The following is a 25,843-nucleotide window of genomic DNA, read 5'->3' as shown; positions in this document are numbered from 1 at the left end:
TGGCTTTTATCTTTGTGCTTTTCTGTATTTGATCTTATTTTCTGCGATAAGCATGCACTATTTTCACAATCAGAAAAAATGTGAAAACTATTTTATCGTAAAACAAAAACAAAACTTGATTGTTCCTTGTTCAGTTCCTTTAGGCCTCAGTAGGAAGTGGACCAGTTCAGCTTAAATATTAACTCATTTTCTTACTTCACGTGCATTTTCTTACCTCAGTTGGCATTAATTCCATACACCCAGCCTGCTAAGCCAGAAATCCTGGATACATCATTAACTGCCACATCCAAAAACTGCCTAATTCTATCAACTGTCTCTTCAAATTTCTCCCAAATATGCCCCCTTCTTTCCGTCCCACTTGCTAGTGCCCTACTTTAGGCCTTGATCCTTTCTCACCTTTATTCCTGTAATGTCCTTCTGATTGATCTGTCTACCTCCAGTTGCATCTCCCTCTAGCAGCGTCGCCTAAATCTCTTTCCTGCTTGCTCCACCCCTGGCTCCCCACTGTCCATGGAAGTCTGGGTCGGGATAAGTTAGCACGGCCTACAAACTGCTTAAGTTCTGACACCAACTTTATGTCCTTTCACTTCTTAGCAAGTGCTCCACACTTCAACAATACTCAACTATCTTCCCGTCTCCTACATGAACTGGCTCCCTCGTCTTGTTGGCTTTTGACCTTGTTTTTCCTCTGCTTGGTGCATGTCCTTCCTTCCTTGCCTGCCAACTGAAGTCCTCCTGCTACTGGCTCAGAAAGCTAGAGTCAGCCTTCCTCTATTTCAACATTTCTTCTCCTGTCATGCAGGCAGTGACAACTATTCCTTCTGCTCTCACTGTATCCAGAGGATAGTAACATCAATAAGAATGATGAACTTCAATGTAGAAAAGTATAAAATAAGTGAATATTTATTGCACACGTCTACATGCCCGTGTCTGTACTTGGTGCTTCGTAGGCATCAGCTCATTTAATCCTTACAATGACTGTTAGGTGGGCAATTTTACTGTCTCCCCCCCCCAAGATTTATACAATCTGAAGAGAAACTAGAGTATATTATTACTTTTTTATTATAACACTTATTATAACACAGACTTGTTCAACATCAGCACCTTCTCGTTCATTCTCCTCTGTCCAGCGTAGCAATTTTCAACCCGTGTGCCACAAGAATTTTTTAAAATGTGCAATACTTGACCACTTAATCAGGGGCACTGACCTCTTTTCCCTTAGATTGTCAAAGAAAAAAAAAATGACAACAGCCAATACAACAACAGCTGTCTGGTGTGAATGAATCAAAATTATACCTATTTTTTGTCAGTTCAGAAAATATATATATATTTTTGGTGTGCTGCAGAATTTTAGTCATTAATTTGGGTGTACCATGAGATGAAAAAGGTTAAAAATCACTGGTCTAGAATGTTCTTCTTTCCATAGTTGTCACAGTTGGCAGAGTTGGCTCCAACTCATTTAAGTCTTAGCTCAGGTCATTTTCTCAAAAAGTCCTTCCCTGACAGTTTTGCTTTCTTTTCAACATTGTTACCATCTGCAATTATCTCATTTACTTGTTTCTTTTTTATTTTATTATTTTTAAAAGATTTTATTTATTTTAGAGAGACAGGAAGGGAGGGAGAGAAGCATCGATGTGTGAGAGATACGTTGACTGGTTGCCTCTCACACACCTCCAGTCAAGGACCCTGCTGCAACCTAGGCATGTGCCCTGACTGGGAACTGAACCGATGACCTTTTGGTTCACAGGTCCGCGATCAGTCCACTGAGCCACACCAGCCAGGGCTCATTTACTTGTTTCATTATTTATTTTTTCCACTAGAAACATAAGCTTTTAAGTACAGGGGCTTCTTGTGTTTTATTCACTGCTGTACCCCTTGCACCACCACCAAAACACAATATTTTTTGAATGGAAAGATGAGACAAAGGAAAAAACTGGAGTCTTCTTAGTGTACATGTCAGGTGGCCAGCACAGTCTTATGGGAAAAAGTCCCTGTGTTCCTACCGCTCTTTAGATAATGGAAGGGGAGGGGTAAAGCACAGAAGCCATTGGGATCTACCAGATCCTACTGTCCACCAGCTGGGAGAAGCAGCAACCACTGTTATACAAGAGGCAAACTGGGTGGGTTGCCAGTGACTGCCAGTACTGAATTCGACGGAAGGCTGATACTGGCTTCTGCCTTCTCGGTAGCCAGGTATTTGTCTATCCTCCTCGTTATAAAAGAGCAGCCTGACCCGGTCATGGGCGGCCATCTCAATCTGAAGTCGGTCCGAGTGATTAGCCGGGCGAGGCTAGTTGGCAGTCTTCGTTCGCCCTTCAGTGCCTGCTGCCCTCCTTCCCTTGGCACCCTCCATTACTCTAAATTCACCTACACCTCTGCCTTCGTATAATCTAAGCGATTAACTGTTCTAGCTATCTCTGTCCTACATCTCTCCGCATCATTATTTTTTCTTTGATTAAGTCCCCTTTAATTACTTAATTGCCCCATTATTTCAAGGATCTTACTGTCTCAATCTAGTGTGCACGTGCCGAAGGACACACAATCACGTACACTTTACAAAGAAGCATCCCATGACAAACGCTTCTGACTAGCGCTTCTATTTTGCCCCTAGAGGGTCAGTGGGAACTGTAACGATCCTGTTTCAGAAGCAGCTTCCGCTGATCTTTGGGAGAGGCACTAGCCTCTCCGGTACCGTGCTACAGGCAGGGTGCCGTTGGGGACGTGCAGGAAGTTGCCTCCGTCCTGTATCTGCCGCACTTTGCATCGCTGGGTTAGGAACGGAAAACAAGCTGCTGTCGCCGGTGTCACGACCTACGCTGGCCGAGCAAGCGCCCCTCGCACCGCGACGAGGACCAGCAGGGGGTTCTCCCACGCAGCACCCTTGCTCCAGGGAAGGGGCGGGGCTGCCGCGGGCAGTGGGCGGAGCCGGTCGCTGGCGGGCCCACCAATGAAATCCTGAGCGGGCGCGGGCTGTGCGCGTGACGCTGCGTAACGGGCCTCGAGGCTGGGGGCGGAGGGGTAGAGAGTAGGGCGCTTTATCTGCGTCTGCCGCGGGGCTGGCCGTATTGCGGGCTGGGGCACCTGGGGAGTTGCCTGGAGCCGACCTTCCTGCACTCTGCGCTGCGCCGGCTTCGCGGCTCTGCCCTCCTTGCAGAGGTCCCGGCTGCCGGGCTCCCGCTCCAGGTAATGCCCGTTCTCCCGACGCCCACCTCACTTCCCGTCTGGGTCCACGCACCGGCCGGAGAGGAAGGGGATGGAGGTGGCGGCTGCCACTCCGGCCCGGCGGCCTTGTCCTTGTCCTGGGCTGGGGGGCGGAGGAGGCGGCCCGGAGCCCGGGGAAGGGAGGATCCTCGAGTCCTGGGGAGTTTGGGGGATGGAGAAGGCGGGAAAGTTGCCAGCGGGCCCCCAGGGGACTGGCAGCCTTTTAAACCCTGGTTGGAGGGTCACACGTGCTGTGGCGTCTCTCAAGCCGGTAGTAAAGAAAGTTATGAATTAGAAGACGTTTCATTCCTTAAAAAAAGCGAAACAGAACAATGCACTCAGAAAGTCAGCTTCTAATTGATTTAGGAAAAAAGAAAAAACGTGCGAAGAGATAAATGGCACTTCAAGACTTCAAAATCTGCTTACCTGGGCACCAAAGCCTTTAACCAAGCTCATAATTTAGCCTTAAATATTAGGATGTAATTAAGTTTCTGTCTTTCTTAAATGTTAATAGCCAGGCAGTTTAAGTGACATATATATTTAGAAGTTTTTGTAAGGGAGAAACAACTCTAAGCTCTATAGTCTCTGTATGTAGATTAAGTTCATTGGTCAGTTAACCAATGAACTGCCATCTATTTAAACTGCATTTTTTTTTTTTGAGTAATTGCCTTTCCCATGAGGTAGAATTCAACTTGAAGCATTTTCCCCCCTTGCTTTAAGTTGGACGGTATGGATGAATGAGTTGTTCAAGAAGCTTCCGTTTTGTCTAGGTGTGAGAATGGATTTTGGAAGGAACTCTGAGGCATTCAAGACTAGTCATTTAATTAAAAAAATAATCATTTAAAAATGCACATGTCTTGATGCATCACACACGCAGAACTCTAAAAGATTTCACATTTCTCTTAGGATGAAGACCAAATTACTGCTGCCACTCTTCTGAATCCAGTTGAGTTTGGGCCACTTTCCTCCCGGCTCTCTGGGCTCTAGCCACACTGATTTTATTAAAACATTTTTCTTTTTGCTATCTCCTGGTCTTTAAGGATTTCCTCCACCTCTTAGGCACTATTCTCTCCCTTTCTTCAATTCCTATGTGTTCCTCAATTTATCAGCTGAAATATCCCAGCACTCTTTTCCTTAGCAGCAATTAATCATCCATTGTAACAAGCTGCATAAGTTACTTAGATGCTTTGTTTCCTGTACTGGCGTGTAAATTTCATGAGAGCTGGGCTAGACCATCTTATTTCTGTCTCAGTTCTCTAGAGTCTTGCCTAGAACCTGGCACAATGAAAGGATGAATGAGTTGGACAACAGAGGAAGAAACTTTTGAATGGGAAATATTGACTAGGGAAGAGTGCCTGTTTCCTTTGGGAAGGAAATGGAAAAAGTTTTAAATGAATTTATTTTTGGAGTTTATCCCGTAGGATAAATGATGTAAGAGAACTAGTCTTTGTGCTTTAGTTTTGCTAATTGACTTAATGACCTTACTCTTTGATATGTAAATATTGTGGGATTGTATTAGGGCAAACCTGTGTTAAGAAGGAGCAGGGATTGTGAATTTATCTGCATTTACTTCTCTTTTCCCACCACTGAACCCGGGAGTGATATAGCCAAGTTTTTCACTGAGAGTAGGCACTCAATATTTATTTTACAGATTTATAGGTTCCTTTGAAAGCTTTATTAATAGGAACACAGTAGGCTAGCTAAAGTTTGTTTCTCAAATCAATTCTCTTTGTTTTGCTTTTGTTGAACAGAAAATCACAGGCCCATATCCCAAACCTAGATTTAATACCTGATCTAATTGCAGTTTCAGTCTCTCTCAGAAAAAGAATCTTAATCAACCTAACTGATAAGACCTCCGCCTTCCCCTGCGGGAAGGCGTCCTTGCCTGAAATAATCTACTTTTAACTTCTTAGTCCTACCCTCTGTCAGCCTATAGAAACTTTTTGTTTGCTAGATGGGATGCTGCCTGATTCCTGAGTTGTTTAATAAAGATAATTATATCTTTAGATTTATTCAGGTGAATTTTGTTTAACTTCTTTTTAAAAAAAATTTTTTAAAAAAAAGAACCAGTTAGAAATGAATACGATGACCAAAATAAAGAATACATTAGATGGAATTACCATAGATTATTAATACTTTCATAAGCCAAATTAGATGTATCACACTGAACATTACAAATCGATATATAGATTAGATTCTTAAGAAATAGTTGTTTAATCGGTGTGTTGTATTTTAAAGTAGTTCTCTAGCTAGTTTTATGTCATCTTGGGTGTAAATTTTCCTTTGCCACTTACTGGCTATGTGACTTTGAACAAGTTTTGTAGCATTTCCGAATCTCTTGCATCCTTTAAAAAGGAAATGTTAAGTGTGATGTGCTTGCCCTGGTGTCCAACACAGTGTTACTGACGTAGTAAACATTAATGCCTACGGCGTTTATTGCTAAACCCCTTGCACGACTAGTCTTATGATTAGTGTTTTCACTTCCTCAACCTATTTTGCAACCCAATCCAATATACTTCTTTGTCTTTCCTGAAACTAACTGTAGAAGTAAAGTAAATTGTAGCTATTAATGTCCCCAAATTGTGAAATATCTCATGTGCTACCCTCCTTTTTATTTTCTCCATTTTTTTGCCTTACATTTTCCATGATACTGGCCATGGGTTACCTCTCGAATTGTTTAACTTGAATTTGAACATAGCTCACTCCTGGTTCTTCTGTAATCTTTCCTAGCCTAGCTTTTTTACTGTTTCTTAATTGTCTTGTAATATTGGGAAAATTGCTTAACTATCTGTAGAATGGGATAATAGTACCTGTCTACTGCATGTGTGGTTGTGAGGATTAAATGAGCCATAGTAAGTGTAATGTTGGCTTTATTATTTCCTAGGTAATCTCTTGATTTACGGTCTCCCCGGGAGATCTCCTTCCTGTGCGTTGTTGGTCTTAGCTGCTGCTCCGCACACCAGCGAATCCCAGATTTCCGTCTTCCGTCCAGGCTTGTATATTCATCTGCCTATTGGTGATCGTCACTTGGCTGATCCGCATGCACGTGATAGTGAACTCACCCACTCCTTTCTCTTCTGTAGTTGCTTAGCTTAATGGCATACCCGTGGCCTTAGCTGAGTTAGAAAACTCACTTGGGATCTGTATTTCCAACTGCCTTCTGGCTATGGCTACCTGAATAGCTCACAGATGCCTCAGCTTAATGTCTGTAAATTTATCTCCCTTATCTCTTCTTTCTTCATGAAATCCTTTGTTCACTAGTAAACTCCTGTCATTTGAGCCTTGCTTTAGGCCTATATCATACTTCGAGTGAGCTCCGTGTTCTCTCTGCCAATATCTCCTTTCTCTAGCACATCTGCCATGCTGCCACCTGAGTCATCTCACTAAACCACAAATATCAAGTCACCCTGTTGTTTAAAAAACTCCACCAGCTCCTTGTTTGTGTGTCAAGTTCCAGACTGCCTGGTATGGCTCCTGTGGGCCCTTGACCTTTTGTCCTTACCGTTCCATATATCCTGTGCTCAGCCTCATTCCTTCTCTTGCTTTAAAGATTTAAACTAAATTCTCCCTTCTTCAGGAAACCTTTTCTAATTGCTCCTGAGCTCATGTGGCCAGCCGGCTGAATTCCCTTCATACCCTGATACTAAGCTACTGTTCTGTAGTACCATTAGGTGTTATAATCACGTTTTTATGTCTTTTGCCCACCAGATTTTCACTTCTGGAGGGCATGGAATCTGGGTATCCCAGGGCCTGGCACACACTGACCTCAATGAAATGTTTGAAATAATGCTTAAAAAAATTTTTTAGGCAAATGGCTTTGCCTTCTGTGTTTAAACTGCCACAGCCTTTTAAAGATGTGCTAAGGTCACTGGGACATGAACAAGGTCTGTACTTGTTCATGGTTTTCCGTAGTGTGCTCTCCTCCCATCCTACCTGGATGCCTAGCAAACTTCTGTTTCCTTCTTTCAACTTGGCTCTAACGTCACGTCCTCCATGAGGACTTGTTTGACCTCCCTAAATCGTTAGTTATCCCTTCTCTGGACACATTGTGTGTGTGTGTGTGTGTGCGTGTGTGTACAATTTAATGGGGTAGACCTCTATTATTACAACACACTCACCTGATACTGTTGTAGAAAGAAGTGCTTAACATCTATGAATTTTATTTTCAGATAATTGATTGGCACATATTTTTTAAGTGTTAGGATGTTTTAAAAAAATTGATGCAAATTGCCTTACCTTCTATGTTTTTTATTTTATTTATTTATCTATTTTTGTTTTTAAATCCTCACCCGAGGATACGTTCACTGATTTTAGAGGGGCCGGGGAAGAGAGAAACATGGATCGCCAGCCTCCTGCACAGCCTCCCGCACACACGCCCACCGGACCAAACCCACAAACCTTTTGTATGTGGGACAGTTTTGAGCCACCCAGCCAGGGCTTTGCCTTTTATGTTTAAACTTCCACAGCCTTTTAAAGATGTGCCAAGGTCACCAGGGCACGAAGCTCAGCCAAGGTCTGCTTTGATGCAGCGATGTGTTGGGGACACAGCTCCTTTGACCACACAAGAACAGCAGCAGCAGCAACAAAACCCATGTGTGTGTTCTTTTTTTTAATGTTGATTGCCACTTTTTTAAAGTTTTCTTTCTTTGCTGTCATTTATAATTATGCTTCTGGCAGTCACTACTTTTTTCTGTTCGAAAATGGGTGCAGGATCCCCCCAGTTTAAGGTTACCGTTAGCATTTAAAGGAGGTAATGTACACGGAGGTCTAAGAGTGAAGCCAAGAGTGAGCACCCACTATGGGGACTTGCAGTTCTAATAGCGTGTGTTCTAACGACTTGAATCGTTTCAGAAGAACAGTCTCTCCAGTTTGAGAGGCTTCCGATGGATCAAGGGCACGGCATTGTCAGCAAACTGTTTTCCAGAGTCTCTGAGTTAAGTGTAGAGTTGGGTCCAGAGTGGCAGGTGTCGATGAAAAGTCTCAAGCTCTAGAGCAGATCATTTTTATGTGTATACCTACGACTTAAGTCCCAAACTAGGTAAATGTCTTCATTAACTCTTTTTATGTTTTATCTTTTAATATTAATGGGTAAAGTTAGAAGGTAAAATGAACATCAGTTCCAACTCTTAATAGTAGCCTGTTAATGATGGTTTCACAGACATGTGAAGGGCAGTTGTTTTATTTCCATAATGTATGTGAAAATGCTTGGTACCTGTTTATTAATTCATTCAACAAATGTGTATTCGGTGCAGATTGTAGTCCGGCCATGGTTCTAGATACTTGGGTAAAATGGTGAGCTAAACAAAATTCTACTTTTCATGGGGGTTACAGTCTTGTGGGGTAGATATGTAATAAGTGCTGTAGTGTATTGGGCAATACATGCTTTAAAGGAAAATGAAGCAGGGTAACGAATAAGAGTAGCAGGGTATGAGAATATTTTTAGTTAGAGGAGACGGGGAAGGGTTTAGTTAGGCATTTGAGCAGAGAACGTGAATGAAGTGATGGAGAAAGCTTTGAGGGTGTCTGTCTGTGGGAATGAGCTTGGCTTGCTCAAGAAATAGCAAAAGGCCAGAGTAACGATAGAGCCAGTGAGAGAATTGTAGCAGGAGATTGAGGGTGCTGGGGGAGGGCCTGGGAGGTGAGTGAGGGATCGTGGAGGAGTTACTAGATAATGGTGAGGAAGGGTTTGGAGCAGGGAAGTGACTTGCTCTAACTTATCCTTTGAAAGGATACTCTGGGTGCCATGTTAAAAAATAGAGCAGAAGGGAGAAAAGGGAGCCAGTGCAGTAGGAGGTTAGCATAGTGAGGTTACAGTGGTTTAGACTGTGGGTTAGATAGACTGTGGGGAAGGCGGTAGATTCGGTGAGAAAAGGTTAGAATTGGGTATATATTTTGAAAGCAGTCTGATGAACTTGCTGTTGGATTGGATAAGAGTAAAGAACCAAGGATCACTTCCAAGTTTTTATCTTTTGTTGTTTTTTTTAAACCTGCACAGATCGACTGTTAGTCCCATTAACTGAGATGGGGAAGGCACTGAGAAGAATGGAATTGGACGGGACATCAGTTCACTTGTGGTCATGTTACATTTGAGATGCCTATGAGATGTCTCTCCATGAAGGTGTCAAGTAGGCGTTTGGATATGAGCCTAGAGCTCAGAGAAGTGTGGGCTGGTGTGGGGAGAAGGGGAGTAAAGAATTGGTGCGGAGGTACCAGAGTAAGTGAACTGGTGGTGTTCCGAGGATTAGGTGCTGGAGATCAGAATGATGGGCATGGCACAGTTATTGGTAACAGTACATCCAAGGGGAAGGTGTGACTAGGACATAGGAGCAGCTTGTTGGAGACAGGAGGAAGTCGAAGAGATTGGAGGCCAGAGTGTTGGGTGGGTCCGTGTACATGGACTGATGTAAAAGAAGTGTGGAAGAGTTAGTGAGAGGGGAGAGTGAGTGAGTGAGGTGTTCATGTCCTCAGTGAATGAGGGGTGTGCCCAGGAAGACGCATACTTGCCAGGGGAGAGGTATCCTTTGTGATAATCTGGCTGGGAGGAGGAACGTGTCCCGGAGGTGATAGGAAACAAGGAGGATAACCCTCTCCGAGGTCCTGTGTCAATTGTGGTACACCTCATACCTCACATAAGGGCGATGGCCCTGTTAGCCCAGAGACACCATTAAGCATTAATTACAGTTTGAGTCTGTGACTTACAGCTCAAGTAGTTTGCCTAGCGAGTGTCTAGATTGCTAAGGGGTAGACTCAGTCCTGTTTTAGGTGAGTGGTCAAAAAGGTCGGCTCTCCTTGATTGCTCACCTGAGTGAGTGCAGTAGTTGCTCACTGGTCCCTCGCTTGTGCTTTGGACCTCACGGTCTGCTCTCCACACAGTGGCCAAAATGATCTGTCTAGAGAGGAACAGTTGAGCTGAGCGTTGCTATACTTTGCCTCCATATTTTGCAAGAGTTCTACACCGTTAGCTCACATGTGGGGCAGAAGGAGCTCAGTGCAGACATCATCTTATAATTTTACCACTTATATAATCCGAACATTTGGTCGAAATTGAGTTGAGCCACTTTAAGTAATTGTCTTTCCTAACATCTGACAATAATAAAATGTTAATATTATCTTGGAAACCACGTGGTGTTTGAGCTGCCCTTGAGGAAGTGTGTGATTATAGCACTTTATTTACCCTCATCTAGTACCTCTTGGAGCAAACAAGAAGAATTGTGACATGGCTTAGTGTTTGCCTGTGTCACTTAGCACACAGGAAGTATGCGTGTGGATACCAGATCCCTTGATTCTTTTTTTTTAAATACCAGATCCCTTGATTCCTTTTTTTTTTAATTTTTAAAAAAGATTTTATTTATTTATTTTTAGACAGAGGGGAAGGGAGGGAGAAAAACAAGGAGAGAAACATCAGTGTGTGGTTGCTTCTTGCATGCCCCCCACCAGGGAACCTGGCCTGCAATCCAGGCATGTGCCCTGACCGGGAATTGAACTGGTGATCTTTGGTTTGCAGGCCAGCACTCAGCCACTGAGCCACACCAGCCAGGGTAGATCACTTGATTCTTTACACTTGGTTGTTAATAAAATGTTGGCACTGTAGTGTGTATTATCTTACTTTTTTGTGATGATAAACTGCAGTAGTAGTTACCTTCATTTTCTAGATGAAGAAAAGATTCAGAAAGGTTGGAGGATTTACTGACATGACAGAGCAAAGTTGTAAACTACCATGTTCTGATGCCAAATCCAGTGCTGCTTTACTGTGTTACAGTCCTCACTTGTGAGGAATTTGAGGTCAAAGACATTAGTGTGACCTATGACAAAAAGGTTTTGTGAGGCTAGTGTTTTCTTCTTTGGCTCACCTCTACAATAGATTAGATTACGGCAGTATGACTGCAGACTCAGTACCTGCGTTTTAGCTTTTGACGGGGCTTTGTTCTCTAGGGTAGGCTGGTGTTTCCTAGTTTCCTGACCAAGGACGTAATTTTTCTACAGACTACCCAGGCTTAATTTTTTTTTTTTGCCTGTTAAACATCATTTATTTGTCAAACTTGGCTTGTTAAGTACTTTTCACCTCTTCATTAGTACTTTTAATCAGCATGAGATAACTGATTTTCTCATTGAGTTAATAGTCTCAGCCAAAAACAGTGATTGTTTTCATTCACCTGTATTGTTCACTTTATGTGATAAATGTATAATTGTTTCTTTTGGTTATTGAAATACCTGGAGTAGTTTTTGCATACCTTTAGGAGTCTTGGGGACCATCCACCCCCCAGTTAAGACCAGTTGTAGATCTTATTGTTGAGTAGGATGTGCAAAGCTGTTAACAGTAAAGATGATGCTCATTGGCTGCCTCCCAACATATAGCATCCTCTTGATTCTCTAAGCTTAGAGCTCTGTATCCTTTTCCTTAGAATAACTGGTTGTGGTACTACTGATACATCCACTTTCTGTACGAATTCATGCCTTCTCTGCTCCCGAGACTCCCCACTAGATGCTGGGTATTCAGGGAGTAGACACCGTGTAGTCCTTGTCTTTGAGAAGCTTGTGCTAGTGTCAGAGGGAACGGTCTTGCTCTCTGAGTATGGTAGCAAGTGTGATAGGATTCACAGCGTGCAGTGGGAGCACCGAGGACCGTGAGATGACTGACAGGTGGTGGGTCAAAGAAACCATAGCAGAGGTTGCAAGTCTGGCAGTTACAGGGGAGGCTGTGGAATCTGACAGTTCTGGTTTTGAATCCCAGTTCTGCTGTTGGAGAATCATATGATTTGGGGCCAGTGAAGTCACTTCTCCAAACTATATTTTCCGCATCCGTAAAATGAGGATAATACCTGCATTCTAAATTTGTAAAGATTTAAGAAGGACATGTAAAGGACTTAGCAGCACAGAGTCTGGTGGGTACATAACAAACAGTTGCTTGCTCAGTCGAAGCTGCCGTTGCCACTGCTGCGGATCCTGCAGCTGTGGCTGTGACTTTTGCTTGGAAGGTGAGTGGGTTCGCTAGATAAAGACTGGGCAGAGGAGAATGGGCTTTCTAGAGACAGGAAAGAGTGTAATAGAAGACGTGGTGACCAAAGACATTATTTGAGGAATAAAATAAGAGTACCGACCTTAAAGATTATAATGAGATTAAAATACATCATACATGTACAAAGCACTTGAGCACTCAGAAGCAGAGCCTCTGTTTTTAATCCACTTTATCCCCTATATAATTTCTTCCTTTTTGATGGAACGTCTTGGTTCTGTCTCTGTCGTTTTCTTCCCTGATTTCTACTTCTTGATGTCTTATTTTGAGGGCATCCCTCAGAGGTTAGTTGTCTGTTCTCACTTCTCTGATTTTTTCTGTTGAAGAATTAGATCTGGCTTCCTCTGACACCCTCACACAAACGACTTACAAATTTATCAGTTGCCTTGACCTCTTTCCTAGGTTCCTCTTAATTGGATCTTACTGTTTTCCTAAAATTTCTACTTGACATACACACCCACTCTTCCATAATTATTTCATTTGTTCAATTTCAGAAAAAACATTAGGAGGAGACTGATCTATATTTGTCAGTTTTTCACTTTGCCACGCAATGATATTTAAGGAAACAATCAAACTCACCATGTACTATACTTCATACAGAACAGGACATTTTAACCTAAAAGCTTAGAAAGAGTATAACAATTTAAAAATATGTAGCTTTAAACATAACATAGTTTTTATTAGTTTTCTTTTTCCTCCACACTAATGGAAACTTCATACAATGTAAAACACTGCTCTGGAGTCAACCTTGGCCTGTCTTAACATTGAGCTGTCCAAACTTTGACTTGCATCATAGTTTTCAGTGCTTAAAATGGCTCACGACTGCCTAACTGGAGAAAAGTCCTAATTTCTTAGGTCTTTACAGTTTGATTCCAGCTCTCTTTTCTAGGCTTCCCCCTCATCATATTTCTGTTTTATCAGTTTTTTTTTTTTTAATGGAAGTAATGGTCTTTGTAGTTCCGACGGGACCCCAGTTCAAATCCAGACCCGTCATTAGCCATGTGGTCTCCGCTGGTTACTACAGGACTAGGAGGACAGCGGCCCTGGGCTCCCAGGAACTGCAGCAAGGCCATCAGGAGGCCTTGGCGTTGCTGCTAGACAGCCTGGCACTTAAAGCTCGTTTTTGGTGTTTTATTGAACACACACAATTTCACTGACCATCATATCAGAAAAGGCCGTTCTGCGACCACAGTGGAGCAAGACAAAAACAAGCCCATGCCATCATCACGTCTGAACACAGACAAAACCTGGACATTGTCCAAGTCACAAAACTTCCAGCATCCTCCGCCCCAGACTAATGTCAGTGATGGGTTCTGCTTTGCCAGTTCAGCGTTAGCCTCCCTCTAGGGGGCCTTCTTATAGAGATTGGTTGGGAAACCCAATCATAGACTTACCTTGGCTTTCTGACAGCACCCAAGCCACAGTGAACCTCTGCCTCTTTGGACTCTTCACCCAAAATCACCTAGCCAAGTCCCAAATCCTAACTAAGCCATTTCTAATGCTCTCTTGCCGAGTCGCCCCGCAGTTTCCCATGGTGTGCATTCCTGATAAACCCAACTTGTGCCACTGCAGACCCACTCCAGGGTGGGGGTGGGGGGCACCGGCAGTAAGTGCTTTGAGCCTTGGTTTTTCTCCTACGTGAACGGGGAGTAGTAACATCTTTTTTGCAGAGTTGCTGTGAGGATTAGATGGGAAAGCAGGAAGCACACAGCAGAGTACTTAGCACATCTTCAACAAAAGCTTGTTTCTCCTCCTCTAGAAAAGTGGTCCCAATCAGCTGGGGTCCCTTGAACAGGGCTTCTGGGGGTCTTGTTTTAACCCTTTCTTACTCATGAGTGCCCTGTTCTCATCCTTCAAGACTGGGTCCAGACACACTGTTTTCACCACTGACTTGACTAATTGGACTCTACCTTGTGGCGTCTTTGTACTTACCTTTTATTATTGAATTCTTAATTTTTCACGTAGTTATGCCTTGTTTGTTCAATTAAATTGTTCTTTAAGAATGAGGGCTACGTTTACGTAAGGGCCTTTGAAACCAGTCAGTTACTTTAAGGGGACTAATTTCTTCACATTTGTTATTGTATCTTGTACTCAGAAAATGCTTAAACGTGATCAAAGTAAAACGGAAGGAGGAGAAGATACCGTCGTTTATTACCTCCTCTAATGTGGTGAAATCATGTAATTTGCCCAAACCAGATACCTAGTTCAAAGCTTTTTACATCTTCTTTCCTAGATAACACAATGGTAGGCGAAGAGATGTCTCTCAGAAAACGGCTGTCAAAGTCCACTGAAAATCCCGAAGAAAAGGAAGACCAGGAAAACCCTACGCAGCAGTCCCTAGAGACACCTACAAATGGTGAGGCTTTCATTTTTTATTTTTTTGAGGTGAATTAATGAAGTAGAGAACAAATTTGGGGTTCTAGAACAGGGATTGTCATCTCTTTCGCTCTGTCATACAAGGAGATGCTGGTAGGCACTGTAATGATGCAGAAGAGAAAAATATACTGATAAAGAGAATATAAAGGAACTCTAATGTATTGTCAGCCACAGCCACCTTAGATACCACTGGTGACACAGCACATCTCATAGAGGTGAGCTTTAGGGATGTAAGTGGAGTTTGCAATATATAATTAACATAGGATTTGTATTCTGTAGAATTTCATGTAATGAATAAATTAGGAAATAAGCTTTCTTCTTACTAAATTCAGTGAACATTTAGGGATTATCTGCTATGTTTTAGACACAGTTCATCCATTTGTTCGTTCCTTCAGCCACCTAAATACCAGTCATCATTGGTGCCCTGCCAGCTGCGGAGGCTTATACCGGTGGTCAGTGCAAATGTGTTTGTCTTCATGGAGCTCTGGGTTAAGTGAATGAGAAACACTCCCTCTGCCGTTAACGTAATTGGCTTATTATGAATAAGTGCTACTAATTACTCTCTTAGTAGATGTAATGAGCATAATGAGAATAATAACCGGGGTAACTAATCTAGCTCAGGACAGGCTGTAAATCTTGGGGGGGAGAGAGAGATTAGAAGTTTTAGTCTCATATCCGAATCTGGTGAACACACAAATACAAAGATGAGTATGGCATAGTGCTTGTTCTGAAGGTCAAGGTTTGTTCATAAGATTGATAGACCTTTAAACATAGCTCCAACTGATGTCATCTATTGCATCAGGCTATTTATTTTTGCAGTGACATTTGTATAGGTTTCATTTCAACAAGGATTCGAAAGTCTGAGGCTTGTTTGGTTAACAAGTAGGAGTGGAACTTTGAGACAAGTTGTCTGACATCCTGGACTTAAAGAAACACCCTTTTGCTTTTCCTACTTAAATTTAATTGTAAATATCAGCAGCTGGATCCCCAGAAAAGAAATGTTTCTGCTTAAATTTGCATAATGAAGTTTATTGAGTGCTGTACTCTTAATTAGCTATTTATGAAATATTTGTGTTGCGTGTGGGCTAGTTTTAGTGTGATATAAAATGTGAGATATGAGCCAACACTGAATAAGAAACACTTCTCTTTCATGGTTTAGGGCCTGGGTGATAATCCATTTTGTTTGTCTTAGAGACAGAAAAATTACTTTTCATTGAAACTTTCTGTTGCCGGATACAATTTTCTCTTCATGTCTCAGTTTTAAAAAAATGTTTAAATTACTCTAATTTCTATGTATTTTTAGTACTCTATTGTTTTAGTTCAGTAATTTTTAATCAGTCCAGGTTTTAGTGCAGATATTAAAGATTGAATTTTTAGCTTAAATCAAGTGTGGCTGCCTCCTCGGTTTAATGTTAAATAATGCTCATCTGAAAATACAAGTTGTTTCTCAGCTTACTCAGATATTGTTCAGTTAGGGGAATTAGCAGATGAGTGAAATGTGGCCTCTTAGTTTTAAGGGCTCAGAGGACACCAAGCCATGCCAGTTAGTGTGGCCCCCCACCCAGGAGCAGGGGAGCAGGGGCATCTGCACCACCTGCTAGCTTATTAGAATTGTCCCACCTCACATGTAGTGACTGAAATTTCATTTTAGTAACATTGCAGGTGATTCATATGCAGGTTAAAGTTTGAGACACACATCTCAGTGGCAGTTTTCATTTGGGGTTTGTATTAGTCAGGGTCTTTCAGAGAAACAGAACCAGTGAGACATATGTAGATACAGAGAAAGATACACTATGAGGGATTGGCTCTGATTGGGGCTGGGAAGTCCCACAGTCTCTCTGCAAACGGGAGGCCCAGGGGAGCCTAACCTTAGTTCGTCCTTAAGCGATTGCCCTAACCCTAACCTTAGCGGTCTGTGTCTTTCTAGCCTAAACCCTAAGTCTGAAGTCCTCGGAATTGGAAGTTGAGGGTCTGAGTCTCAGTCTGAGAAACTGCCTTTGCCCCAGGGCAGTTCAAGCTAGAGAGCCTGTTGTCCTTTGCCTATCCTTGTCTTCAGGCCCCCTGGCATTGGAGAGGGCTGTTGTCACCCACTTTGCCGACTCAACTGCTTATCTCTTCTCCATGCCCTTGCAGGCACACCCAGCTACCTGGGCTTCCCTTAACAAGGCCACACCAAAAGTTAACCGTGGAAGGGTATGCCTGAGAATTACCTGAAGAATGAAAAGTAACCCACAAACACAAACAGCTCCTTGGACCCCATTATAAATCTACTACATTAGAATCTTGGAGGGAGGGTTCAGGAATGTTAAGTGTGGGAGAGCCTGCTGGACAATGCCGATAGGCATCACTGGCTGAGAACTGCTGGTGTCAAGAGCTCTGACTCAGCTAGAACTGCCTTGGGATGCATCGCTTTGACAAAACCCCGAGGACTTGCTCATTGAACTCAGTGTATGTAATTCTGGAATTCTTACTCTGCGGTTTATAATTCTAGTGACATGTGGGTAAAATGACCATATGTCCTAATTTGCGTAGGTTAGCTGCAGTTTTTACCCATGTCCAGCGTAATTATTTATAGTGCTTCCTTGCTTTCTCAGAAGTGCCCCAGTTTGCTTGATACATTGTTTGATTACCCAAACTTCAGGTTATTGAATTAATAGTGACCATTACAGTGACTACAGTATTTAGTTCACATTTTCACAAACGTATGCTTAGCTTACCCAGTGCCTATTAGATGAAATTATGATTAATTAGCTTTCTTATATTTTGTTGCATTTGTTTGAAATAATATCAGTTCCGAAGACTTTTTGTCTAAATTGAAAGTCATTATTACCTGATTGTAAAAGTAATGTGTGCTAATAAAGCTTGTATTGTGTGTATATGATGTATATACAGTAAAGTGTTCAATTAATCTGCAATTTACAAAATTGGAGAAAAAAGAAAGCAGAAATGACTTAAAATTCTGTCATTGAGAAATATGTCCTTCCAGAGATATGTAATGTCCATAAATGAGTAACATTTTACACAAATAGAATATTTGACATGCTGTTCAGTAACCGGGGCCTTCAACACATTGTAGACGGCATCCCTTTGTCAGGTAATAGATGAGTGGCTGTAAAGTATTTCATACATGTCATGTATGAAATGTACTTCTTTCTCCAATGAACATTTAAGTTGTTTCTTTTTTTTCTGCCATAAACAGATGGTAATGACTATCTCTACATATTTGTCAGATGCCTACAGTGGAATTGGAGGGTTAAAGGATGCTATTTTAAAATAGTTGTTTTGATACATAGTACTGGATTGCAACATTTACCTTAAAATTATCCTTATGTGTTTTTGTGTGTACTATATTTAAATTTTTTCTTTTTTTGTTGTTGCCTGTTTAAATTTTAAAAATCTTATTTCTTCCTACTATCTCTTTTCGTGACAGTGTGCCTGTCATTTCTGCTCTTTCTTTCTGATTTGCATCTCTTGTCATCCACTGTGGAATCGTTCGTTCTAGAAGTAAATGGAAATGAGGACCCTGTATAACTTGATGGGAAAAGCTAAAATGGAGAATCTCATCTAGACCAAGTGTTCTGCCATTCACCAGTTCTGTCTGTACCCTAAATGTGGAAATGTGATTTGAGTAGAGGTCGGTCTAAATTTTTCTTTTTCTCCTCCTCGTTTTCTTTTCTCCCCTTGATCCTCTGTTTTCTGCTCCCTTCTCCCCATTTGGCCCCTTCCCCTCTGACTTTCTTTTTTCCTTCCATTTCTTTTTTTTTTTAATTGACACAATTTGCAAACCATGAAGTGGGCACCATTTTAAGTGTATAATTCACCGGTTGTCAATGCTTTCACCACGTTTTACACCCGAGTGGGGGAAATTTCCTGAGATGTACTGGAGCCCTCCTGGAGGACGGTGCCTGGAGACCGAAGGAAGAGAGGCCGACAACTCGAATTAAACGAAGTGAGGGAAGCAGAGCACAGCAGGGCATGGGACACCAGCAAGAAGATGGATCTCCATTCCCTGCACGGAAAGGGGCTGGGAGCTCGATACACAGAGCCTCCAGGAGCACAGGTGGCCTGTGGCCAAGTGGTGAAGAGCTGCACATTCCAAGGCAGTAATGACTTGTATAATGGACCTTCTTTGTAAGAACATTCCTTTCAGGTGACACAGGCTCACCCCTCTCTGGGTGAACTGGCGGTCACTGAGAGCAGCTTGCTTTTTAAGATGGTGTTGTTCACACCAAGCAACAGAAACCATTTGCCTAACAAATTCTTGTCATTGTTTAATTACAGAACATTTGTATCATCTCCAGAAGGAACCCCATGCCCTTTAACAGTTGCTCTCCACGCTTGCCTTCTCCCAGCCTTGGCAACTAACTACTCTTCTGTTTCCTGTCACTTTGGATTTGCCTCTTCTGGGCGTTTTATATAATGGGAATCATTGAATGAATATGTGGTCTTTCATGTCTGGCTTTTTTCCCATAGCATAGTGTATCCCATGCTTTGGTGTGTATTGCTTACTTCAATACTTCATTGTGTGGATACACTTACTACATTTTGTTATCTATTAGTTATCATTTTGTAGTTTGGGTTGTTTACAGTTATGGCTGTTAGTGTTAAGTAGATTCACATGGTTGTTCAACAGATCTCTAGAACTTTTTCATCTTGCAAAACTGAAACTATCTCCATTAAACAACACCTCATTTCCCCCACCTCCGGGTAACCACCGGTCTATTTTCTGTCAATGAATTTGGCTACTTTATATGCCTCCTGTCAGTGGAATCATACTGGCTTAGTTCACTCAGCATCATGTCTTCAAGGTTTATATGTGCTGTAGCATGTGATGAGATTTCCTTCTTGCTTAAGGCTGAATAATACTCCATTTCGTGCATATGTTACATTTTCTTTACCCATTCATCCATTGATGGACTTTTGCATTGCTCCACTTCTTGGCTATTATGAAGAATGCTGCTGTTATGAACATAGGTATACAGATATCTTTTTGAGACACCGCTTTCTATTCTTTTGGATAAATGCCCAGAAGTGGGGTTGCTGGATTGCGTGGTAGTTCTAGTTTTAATATTTTGAGGAGCTGGCACGGTGTATCCCATAGAGGCTGCACCATTTTATAACCCACCGGTGGTGCATAAGGGTTGCGGTTTCACCACGTCCTTGCCAACACTTGTGATTATTATTATTTTAAAAAGCCATCCTAATTGGTGTGGGGTGATACTTCATTTGCATTTCTCCAGTGATTCGCGATGTTGAACACGTTTTCATATACTTTTTTACCATTTGTGTATCTTTGGAGAATTGTCTATGCATGTCCTTTGGCCATTTTTTTGGTTGAGTTGTTTGTTGTTGTTGAGTTGTAGGAGTTCTGAGTTAAGTTGTAGGGGTTATGTTCTGGAAATGAAATTGTTATCAGATATATGACTTACCAGTATTACCCCTCATTCCACAGGTTGCTTTTTCACTCTGTTGATTGTGCCCTTTCATGCGTAGAAGTTTTTAAATTTGTAATGACTCCATTTGTCTATTTTTGCATTTGTTGCCTGTACTTCTGGTGTCATAGCCAGGAAATCATTGCCAAGCCCATAGTCATAAAGGTTTTCTCCTATTCTCCTTTCTTTCCAGGAGTTTTATAGTTTTGGGTCTTATACTTGGGTCAGTAATCCATTTTGAGTTAATTTTTGCATTTGGTAAAAGATAAGGGTTCAGTTTCAGTCTTCTGCATGTGGATATCCCACATCAGTTTCAGGATTACCACCATCAGTGCTAGGCTGGAGAATGTCCCCTCTCCTAAAAGGTCTAAAACTTGGAACCTGTGAGTGCTCCTTTATGTGGCAAGAAAAGGGGACAGAGAGGGGTGTGTGGGGGGAGTCTTTGGAGGTGTAATTAAGTTGGAAATCTTGAAATAAGATTATCTTGAATATTCATGTGGGCCCTGAATGCAGTCGCATATAAGTAGGAGGCAGAGAGATTTGACCACACACAGAGAAGACCGTGATGTGGAGATGGAGCTGAGAGAGATTTGTAGATACTGGCCTTGAGGACTGGCGTGATGTGGCCACAAGTCAGAGGATGCTGGCAGCTGTCAGAAGCTGAAGCGCAAGGGCCGGATTCTACTTAGAGCCTCCAGAGGGAGTGTGGCCTTGCTGTGGTACCTTGATTTCAGCTCAGCCGCCAGAACTATAAGAGAATAAATTTCTGTTTCAAGACACCCAGTTTGTGGTAATTTGTTACAGCAGCCGCAAAAAACTAATACACCATCCTAACAGTATTGAATCTATCAATCCATGGACATGGGATATTTTTTGGTTTATTCAGGTGTTTAATTTTTTTCAACAATGTTTTACAGTTTTCAGACTATAACTTTTACACTTTTTTGTTGAATTTATTCCTAATTACTTTGGGGTTTTTTTGATGCTATTGTACATGGAATCATTTTCTTACTTTCACTTTCTGATTGTTTCTATGGTACAGAAATGCAGCTGGTTTTTGTGTACTGAGGCTGTATCCTGCAAACATTGTCGAATTTGTTTTTTAGATCCAACAGTTTTTGCATGGGTTTTGTAGTATTTTCTATGTACGTGATCGTGCTACCTGCAAATAGTAGTTATCTGTGGGTTTTTTGTAGATGCCCTTTATCACACTGAGGAAGTTCCCTACCTTCCTCCTAATTTACAGGCTACGCTTTTTCTTGACTACCTTTTATTTTGCCACTTTGTTCATTTGATAGCTAATTAATTAGTATAGTAATAATAACAACCACTTACAGGTTTATCATATGCCAGGCACTGTTTTAAGTTTTTACAAGAGTTAACTCAGTATACTGTAGTTCTATTTCAGTGTTGACATATATAGATACATATACACATATATATACATATAAATATCTGAACATAGAGAGCAACATGGCTTTTGTAACAAATTTTGAAAATCCGTTGGTTAAAATGTGAAAAAAATTAATATCATTGTTATTCTGTAATTGTGCCTCTTCATTCAGTATGTGCATCTAATTATAAAATGGGCCAGTCCGCAGAGAGCTTTGATCAACTGAGTAGGTTGAGGGCACATTTGTTTTCCTCCTTAGGATAAAAGCAAAACATGTTTATCTTAGAAAATGAAGAGAAGCAAGAGTTCAGGTGTTTGTGATTTTTCCTTGCACACATTCCTAGACGTGGTTTTTAGCACATTTATAAGGTCGTCTGAGTAGAGGTTGCCAGACTGTCCTCTGGGGACATTGCACTCCCGGTGGCAGTGTGGCAGTCCCTGTTACGTCACACGTTTTTCAGTCGTGGGTGACATGCCTTTGAACTGGCGTTCTGAGAGATGAAAAGTCTCGCTCACTTTGCACAATGAGAGATAACATAATAAGGTTATTTCTAACTTTATAAAGGCAGAAATAAAGTTATTGAATATTAATTAGTACTTTTTATAGCTTTAAGGTCAAAAGAATGAGAATGAGTATCTTAGTATTTACAGGAAGATTAGTAAAAAGAAATGCAAGATATTAGCTAATACTTCCTTTGACAGCTTCTTAAACTTTTTAAAGAAAAAGAATGATGCTAAAAAATCAGCCTGAAAAGGTTTCAGATTCTAAGAGGGCCAAGAAGATATTGTCAGTGATTATTTTTTCTCGGGTGTAATGTATTTCAGGCAAGTTTGTCTTTCAGGAGAATTGCCAAAAATTATCCCAGTACAGTTTTGCCCAGGCATAAAAGGGACATTCAGATTTAAATGATGGAGCGTGAGGAATGAGCTGACTATTTTGAAAGAAAAGGCGGTCTCTAAGGTGTTGCTTCTAATGAGATAGCCTTTGCTATTGCCCAGCCCTGGGGCAGGAATATAACCATAAATTGTAACAATGTTCTAATGGGGAAAATACTATATAGTCCACTTTATGACAGTTTTTTAAAGATGTAGTTGCAGGAAATATGTGTAGGTAAAATGTTTGAAGGAAAAGCTTGAATTTTCTAACCTGATTTTCCTTGTTTTATCAAGAGCATTCTGGAGTCTAGTTTTAATAACTTCATCAAAAGTTATATCTTAGAATTGTAGCTCTTAGAGTAAGAATTGGTCTTAGCTGTCATTTAATTATGCCACTGCGTGCAGCACAGGCACCCGAGATTGAAGTCTGGGCGCTGCCTTCCAGCCGACAGTTTAACCCAGTGTTGGTAAGCCCCTTCGATCTATGTGTAAGTGTGTGTACCAGCTTTGCCAGCAGTTCAGATAAGTAAGACACAAACAGAAGACAGTTCTATGTTACAGACAGTAGTTAAAGTTAAGTGAGTAACTAAGTGGAACAGGAGACCAACAGGGTGAGGGGTACCTTGCTGTAGGATGGAAGGAAGAGTCTCAGAGGAGTAGAATTTGTTTCTGGCCTTTGAAGAAGAGACTGAGAGAGGACTTTCAAGCCAGAGGAAGGTATGTGTTTGCAAAGGCATGGAGTTTAAGGACAGTATAGAGTATGTGTATGGTGTTTAGTTGCTTTTAAAGAGGATTGCTGGGAAGAAGAAGTACGGTGGATTTGTGTTTTGTTTTCATGGATAGGAAGACAAAATTGGATGGGCCAGAAGGAAGTCAGAATATAGGGCTTAAAGTCTCACCGCGTATGTGGTTATTGAGTGACCCAGGCGGGTGACTTACAGCCTGTCAGTGCTTAGATTTCCTCTTGCAAAACAAAGGAGAGCAAGTGGGAAAGCACCCTTTGCAATACATATAGCACTAGGTCCATTAAGGTATTAAGTTACCTTCTCATTGATGGTGCCGGCAGCTCTCTGTCCCAGATCCTGAGGTAGCCTCACAGTCCTCTGCTGTAAAATAAGTCAACCAGGAGTTACAATCCACATGAAATCTTTTACTATTTCTACCAAAAATTATCTTGATTTTAAAATAAGATCATATGATGTTGTAAAAGTTTCATGGTACCGAGGCTAATTCTCTTATTGCATACAGTGTGGGCAGCCCACACAGTTGATTCAGGTGTAGTGATAAAAGAAAAATAAACCAGAGTTAACTCTGGTTGAGTAATACAGTTCCTGGAATTATTTTGATTATAGAATTAAAATCTGTTTATAGCCTGAAAAAGGCTATGGATCTGCCCTGGCCGGGGGCTCACTTGGTTGGAGCACTGTTCCCTCCTCCAAAAGGTGGTGGTTGGGTGTGAACGGGAGGCAGCTGACCTACTTTTCTCTCACATCAGTGTTTCTCTCTCCCCTTTCCTCTCTCTCTAAAATCAATAAACATATCCTTGAGTGAGGATTTTAAAAAAAGGAGATTGAGAATTTAAAAAAAAGTCACAGCCCAATTGTGATTGGTATTTCCATTTATTGTTTTTGTAGATTACGCATAATACCCCTTTAAAATCTCAATCTGTAGTCCTCATGCTAAACTGGGCTATTTCCTCCTCCACTAGTCCTCATTCAAGAAATACAAGATACTTTGGTTTCATTAGAAAACAAATTGCTGAATACACTTATAAATTTTTAAATTTAAAGTAATATATATTTATTTTAAAATGCAGACACTGTAGAAAATCATAAAGTAATAATTCTCCTTTAAGTAATCATAGTTATTTTTTCCCTGATATGTGAGATTGTGTTTGGGATATATTCTGTGACTTCATTTTCCAAACTTAGAAAATCTTAGACATCTTTTTCATTCAATATGTGTACATGTAAGTGTCATTCTTTTAGAAGGATCTGGGTAGTGTTTTTGTTGCACAGCTGCTTGGTAATGTACTTAACTCATCCCTTATTGATGGGCATTTAGGTTGTTTCCAGGGTTTCAGTGTTATAACAGTGCCGTAGAGGACACTTCTGAAACAGTATCATTGCTTACTTCTGCTAGTGTACTTGTAGGGTACATATTTAGAAGTGAAATTGTTGGGTCAAAGAGTTTTTGCATTTAAAATTTAGATATTACTAATTTTAAAAAAGACTTTATTCTTAGAGAAGAAGAGAGGGAGAAAGAGAGGTAGAGAAACATCAATGTGTGGTTGCCTCTCACGACCCCCCTACTGGGGACCTGGCCCGCAACCCAGGCATGTGCCCTGACTGGGAATTGAACCGGCAGCCCTTTGGTTTGCAGCCCATGCACAATCCACTGAGCCACATCAGCCAGGCCGATAGTGTGAATATTTTTTAACTAGCTATTTGTCTTTTAACTTTGCTTATGGTGTGTCTTGCCACATTTATTTTTTATCTAATCACATATATTATTACTTTTATATATCTTGTCATGCTTAGAAATCATCCAAGATAATGAAAAAGGAAAACTAAGTTTTTACTTACGGTTTTTTAGATTCAAATATTTGATTCATCTGAAATTTATTTTGAATAAGTGAGTTGGGGATTTAATTTTATAGTTTTTCAAAATGGCTAACCAGTTGTTTCCCCATTATCTATTAAATCTCCTTTTCTGTATGAATATTTGTATACTGGCTGTTGTTGCTGGCTCAGATTCCATTTCTTTATGGTTGTGCAGATGTGATTAGATGAGAATTTTGGGAGGTTTTCCAGGTCAGTGGAGCAGTAAAAGGTGATAGGTGGATTATACTATGTTATCTCCCTTTTTGTTTTAAAGATCGGTAACTATTGACTCTTTCCAGGCCTGCTTCTGAATCTGATCATCCTCTGGACAGTAGAGGTGACCTCCACGGGATTTTAGATTACCCATATCTGTGGAGGGTGGGAGTAGGCTGGGTGACCACCTTCTAAGGCATAGCCACCAGCGTTTTTAAAGAAGACGATCAGGATTTTAAGATAAGTTTGAACTTCTAGGCAGTAAAAACTTGTTAGTAACAACCAGGAGCTAATTCTTTACTTGCTGCAGGGAGACAAAGAATATGTTTCTAAAAAGAAGTGAAATGAAAAGATGGTTATTAGTCACCGCTTAGTACTCCTTAGTCATCTTTAGGAATTTATCCACTCTAAGTGGGCCTTTATTGTTTTAATTTTTATTTTTAACTTTTTTGATTAATGTTGCATGACTAGGGGCAGAAGGGGGCTAGTTTTCCTTCAAGTGCTCAGTTACTTACTGGGCATGTGGTTGTGGGCAAGACTTGGTGTCTTCATTTTTAAAATAGAAATGAAACCAACTCTCTTGCTTATCTACTGGGTTGTTATAAAGAATAAATGAGATGATGTGTGATAAATAGTTAATAAATGTTGAAATTTGTAGCAGGTTTAATGAGGATGAGAATTTAGAAATTTGATTCCATAGTGACCCCAAAAAGGGAAGAGCTACAGAAACAGGTTG

The 25,843-nt window shown here is 41.1% G+C and overlaps 1 protein-coding gene across 1 annotated transcript in view; it reads left to right on the top strand.

The window, feature by feature from the left end:
* The first annotated feature begins 2,976 nt into the window (after window positions 1-2,976).
* Window positions 2,977-25,843, top strand: part of SOAT1 (sterol O-acyltransferase 1) — a 47,012-nt gene continuing 24,145 nt past the window's right edge. Inside the window, exons 1-2 of the mRNA XM_024553017.4 lie at window positions 2,977-3,183; window positions 14,448-14,570. Of these exons, the coding sequence (XP_024408785.1) occupies window positions 14,456-14,570 (115 nt within the window). The 5' untranslated portion in view covers window positions 2,977-3,183; window positions 14,448-14,455. The remainder of the gene's footprint in view (window positions 3,184-14,447; window positions 14,571-25,843) is intronic.

Source organism: Desmodus rotundus, chromosome 12 (genome assembly GCF_022682495.2).
Source record: "Desmodus rotundus isolate HL8 chromosome 12, HLdesRot8A.1, whole genome shotgun sequence".
Lineage (NCBI taxonomy): Eukaryota > Metazoa > Chordata > Mammalia > Chiroptera > Phyllostomidae > Desmodus > Desmodus rotundus.
This window is presented reverse-complemented; position numbering and strand designations above follow the sequence as displayed.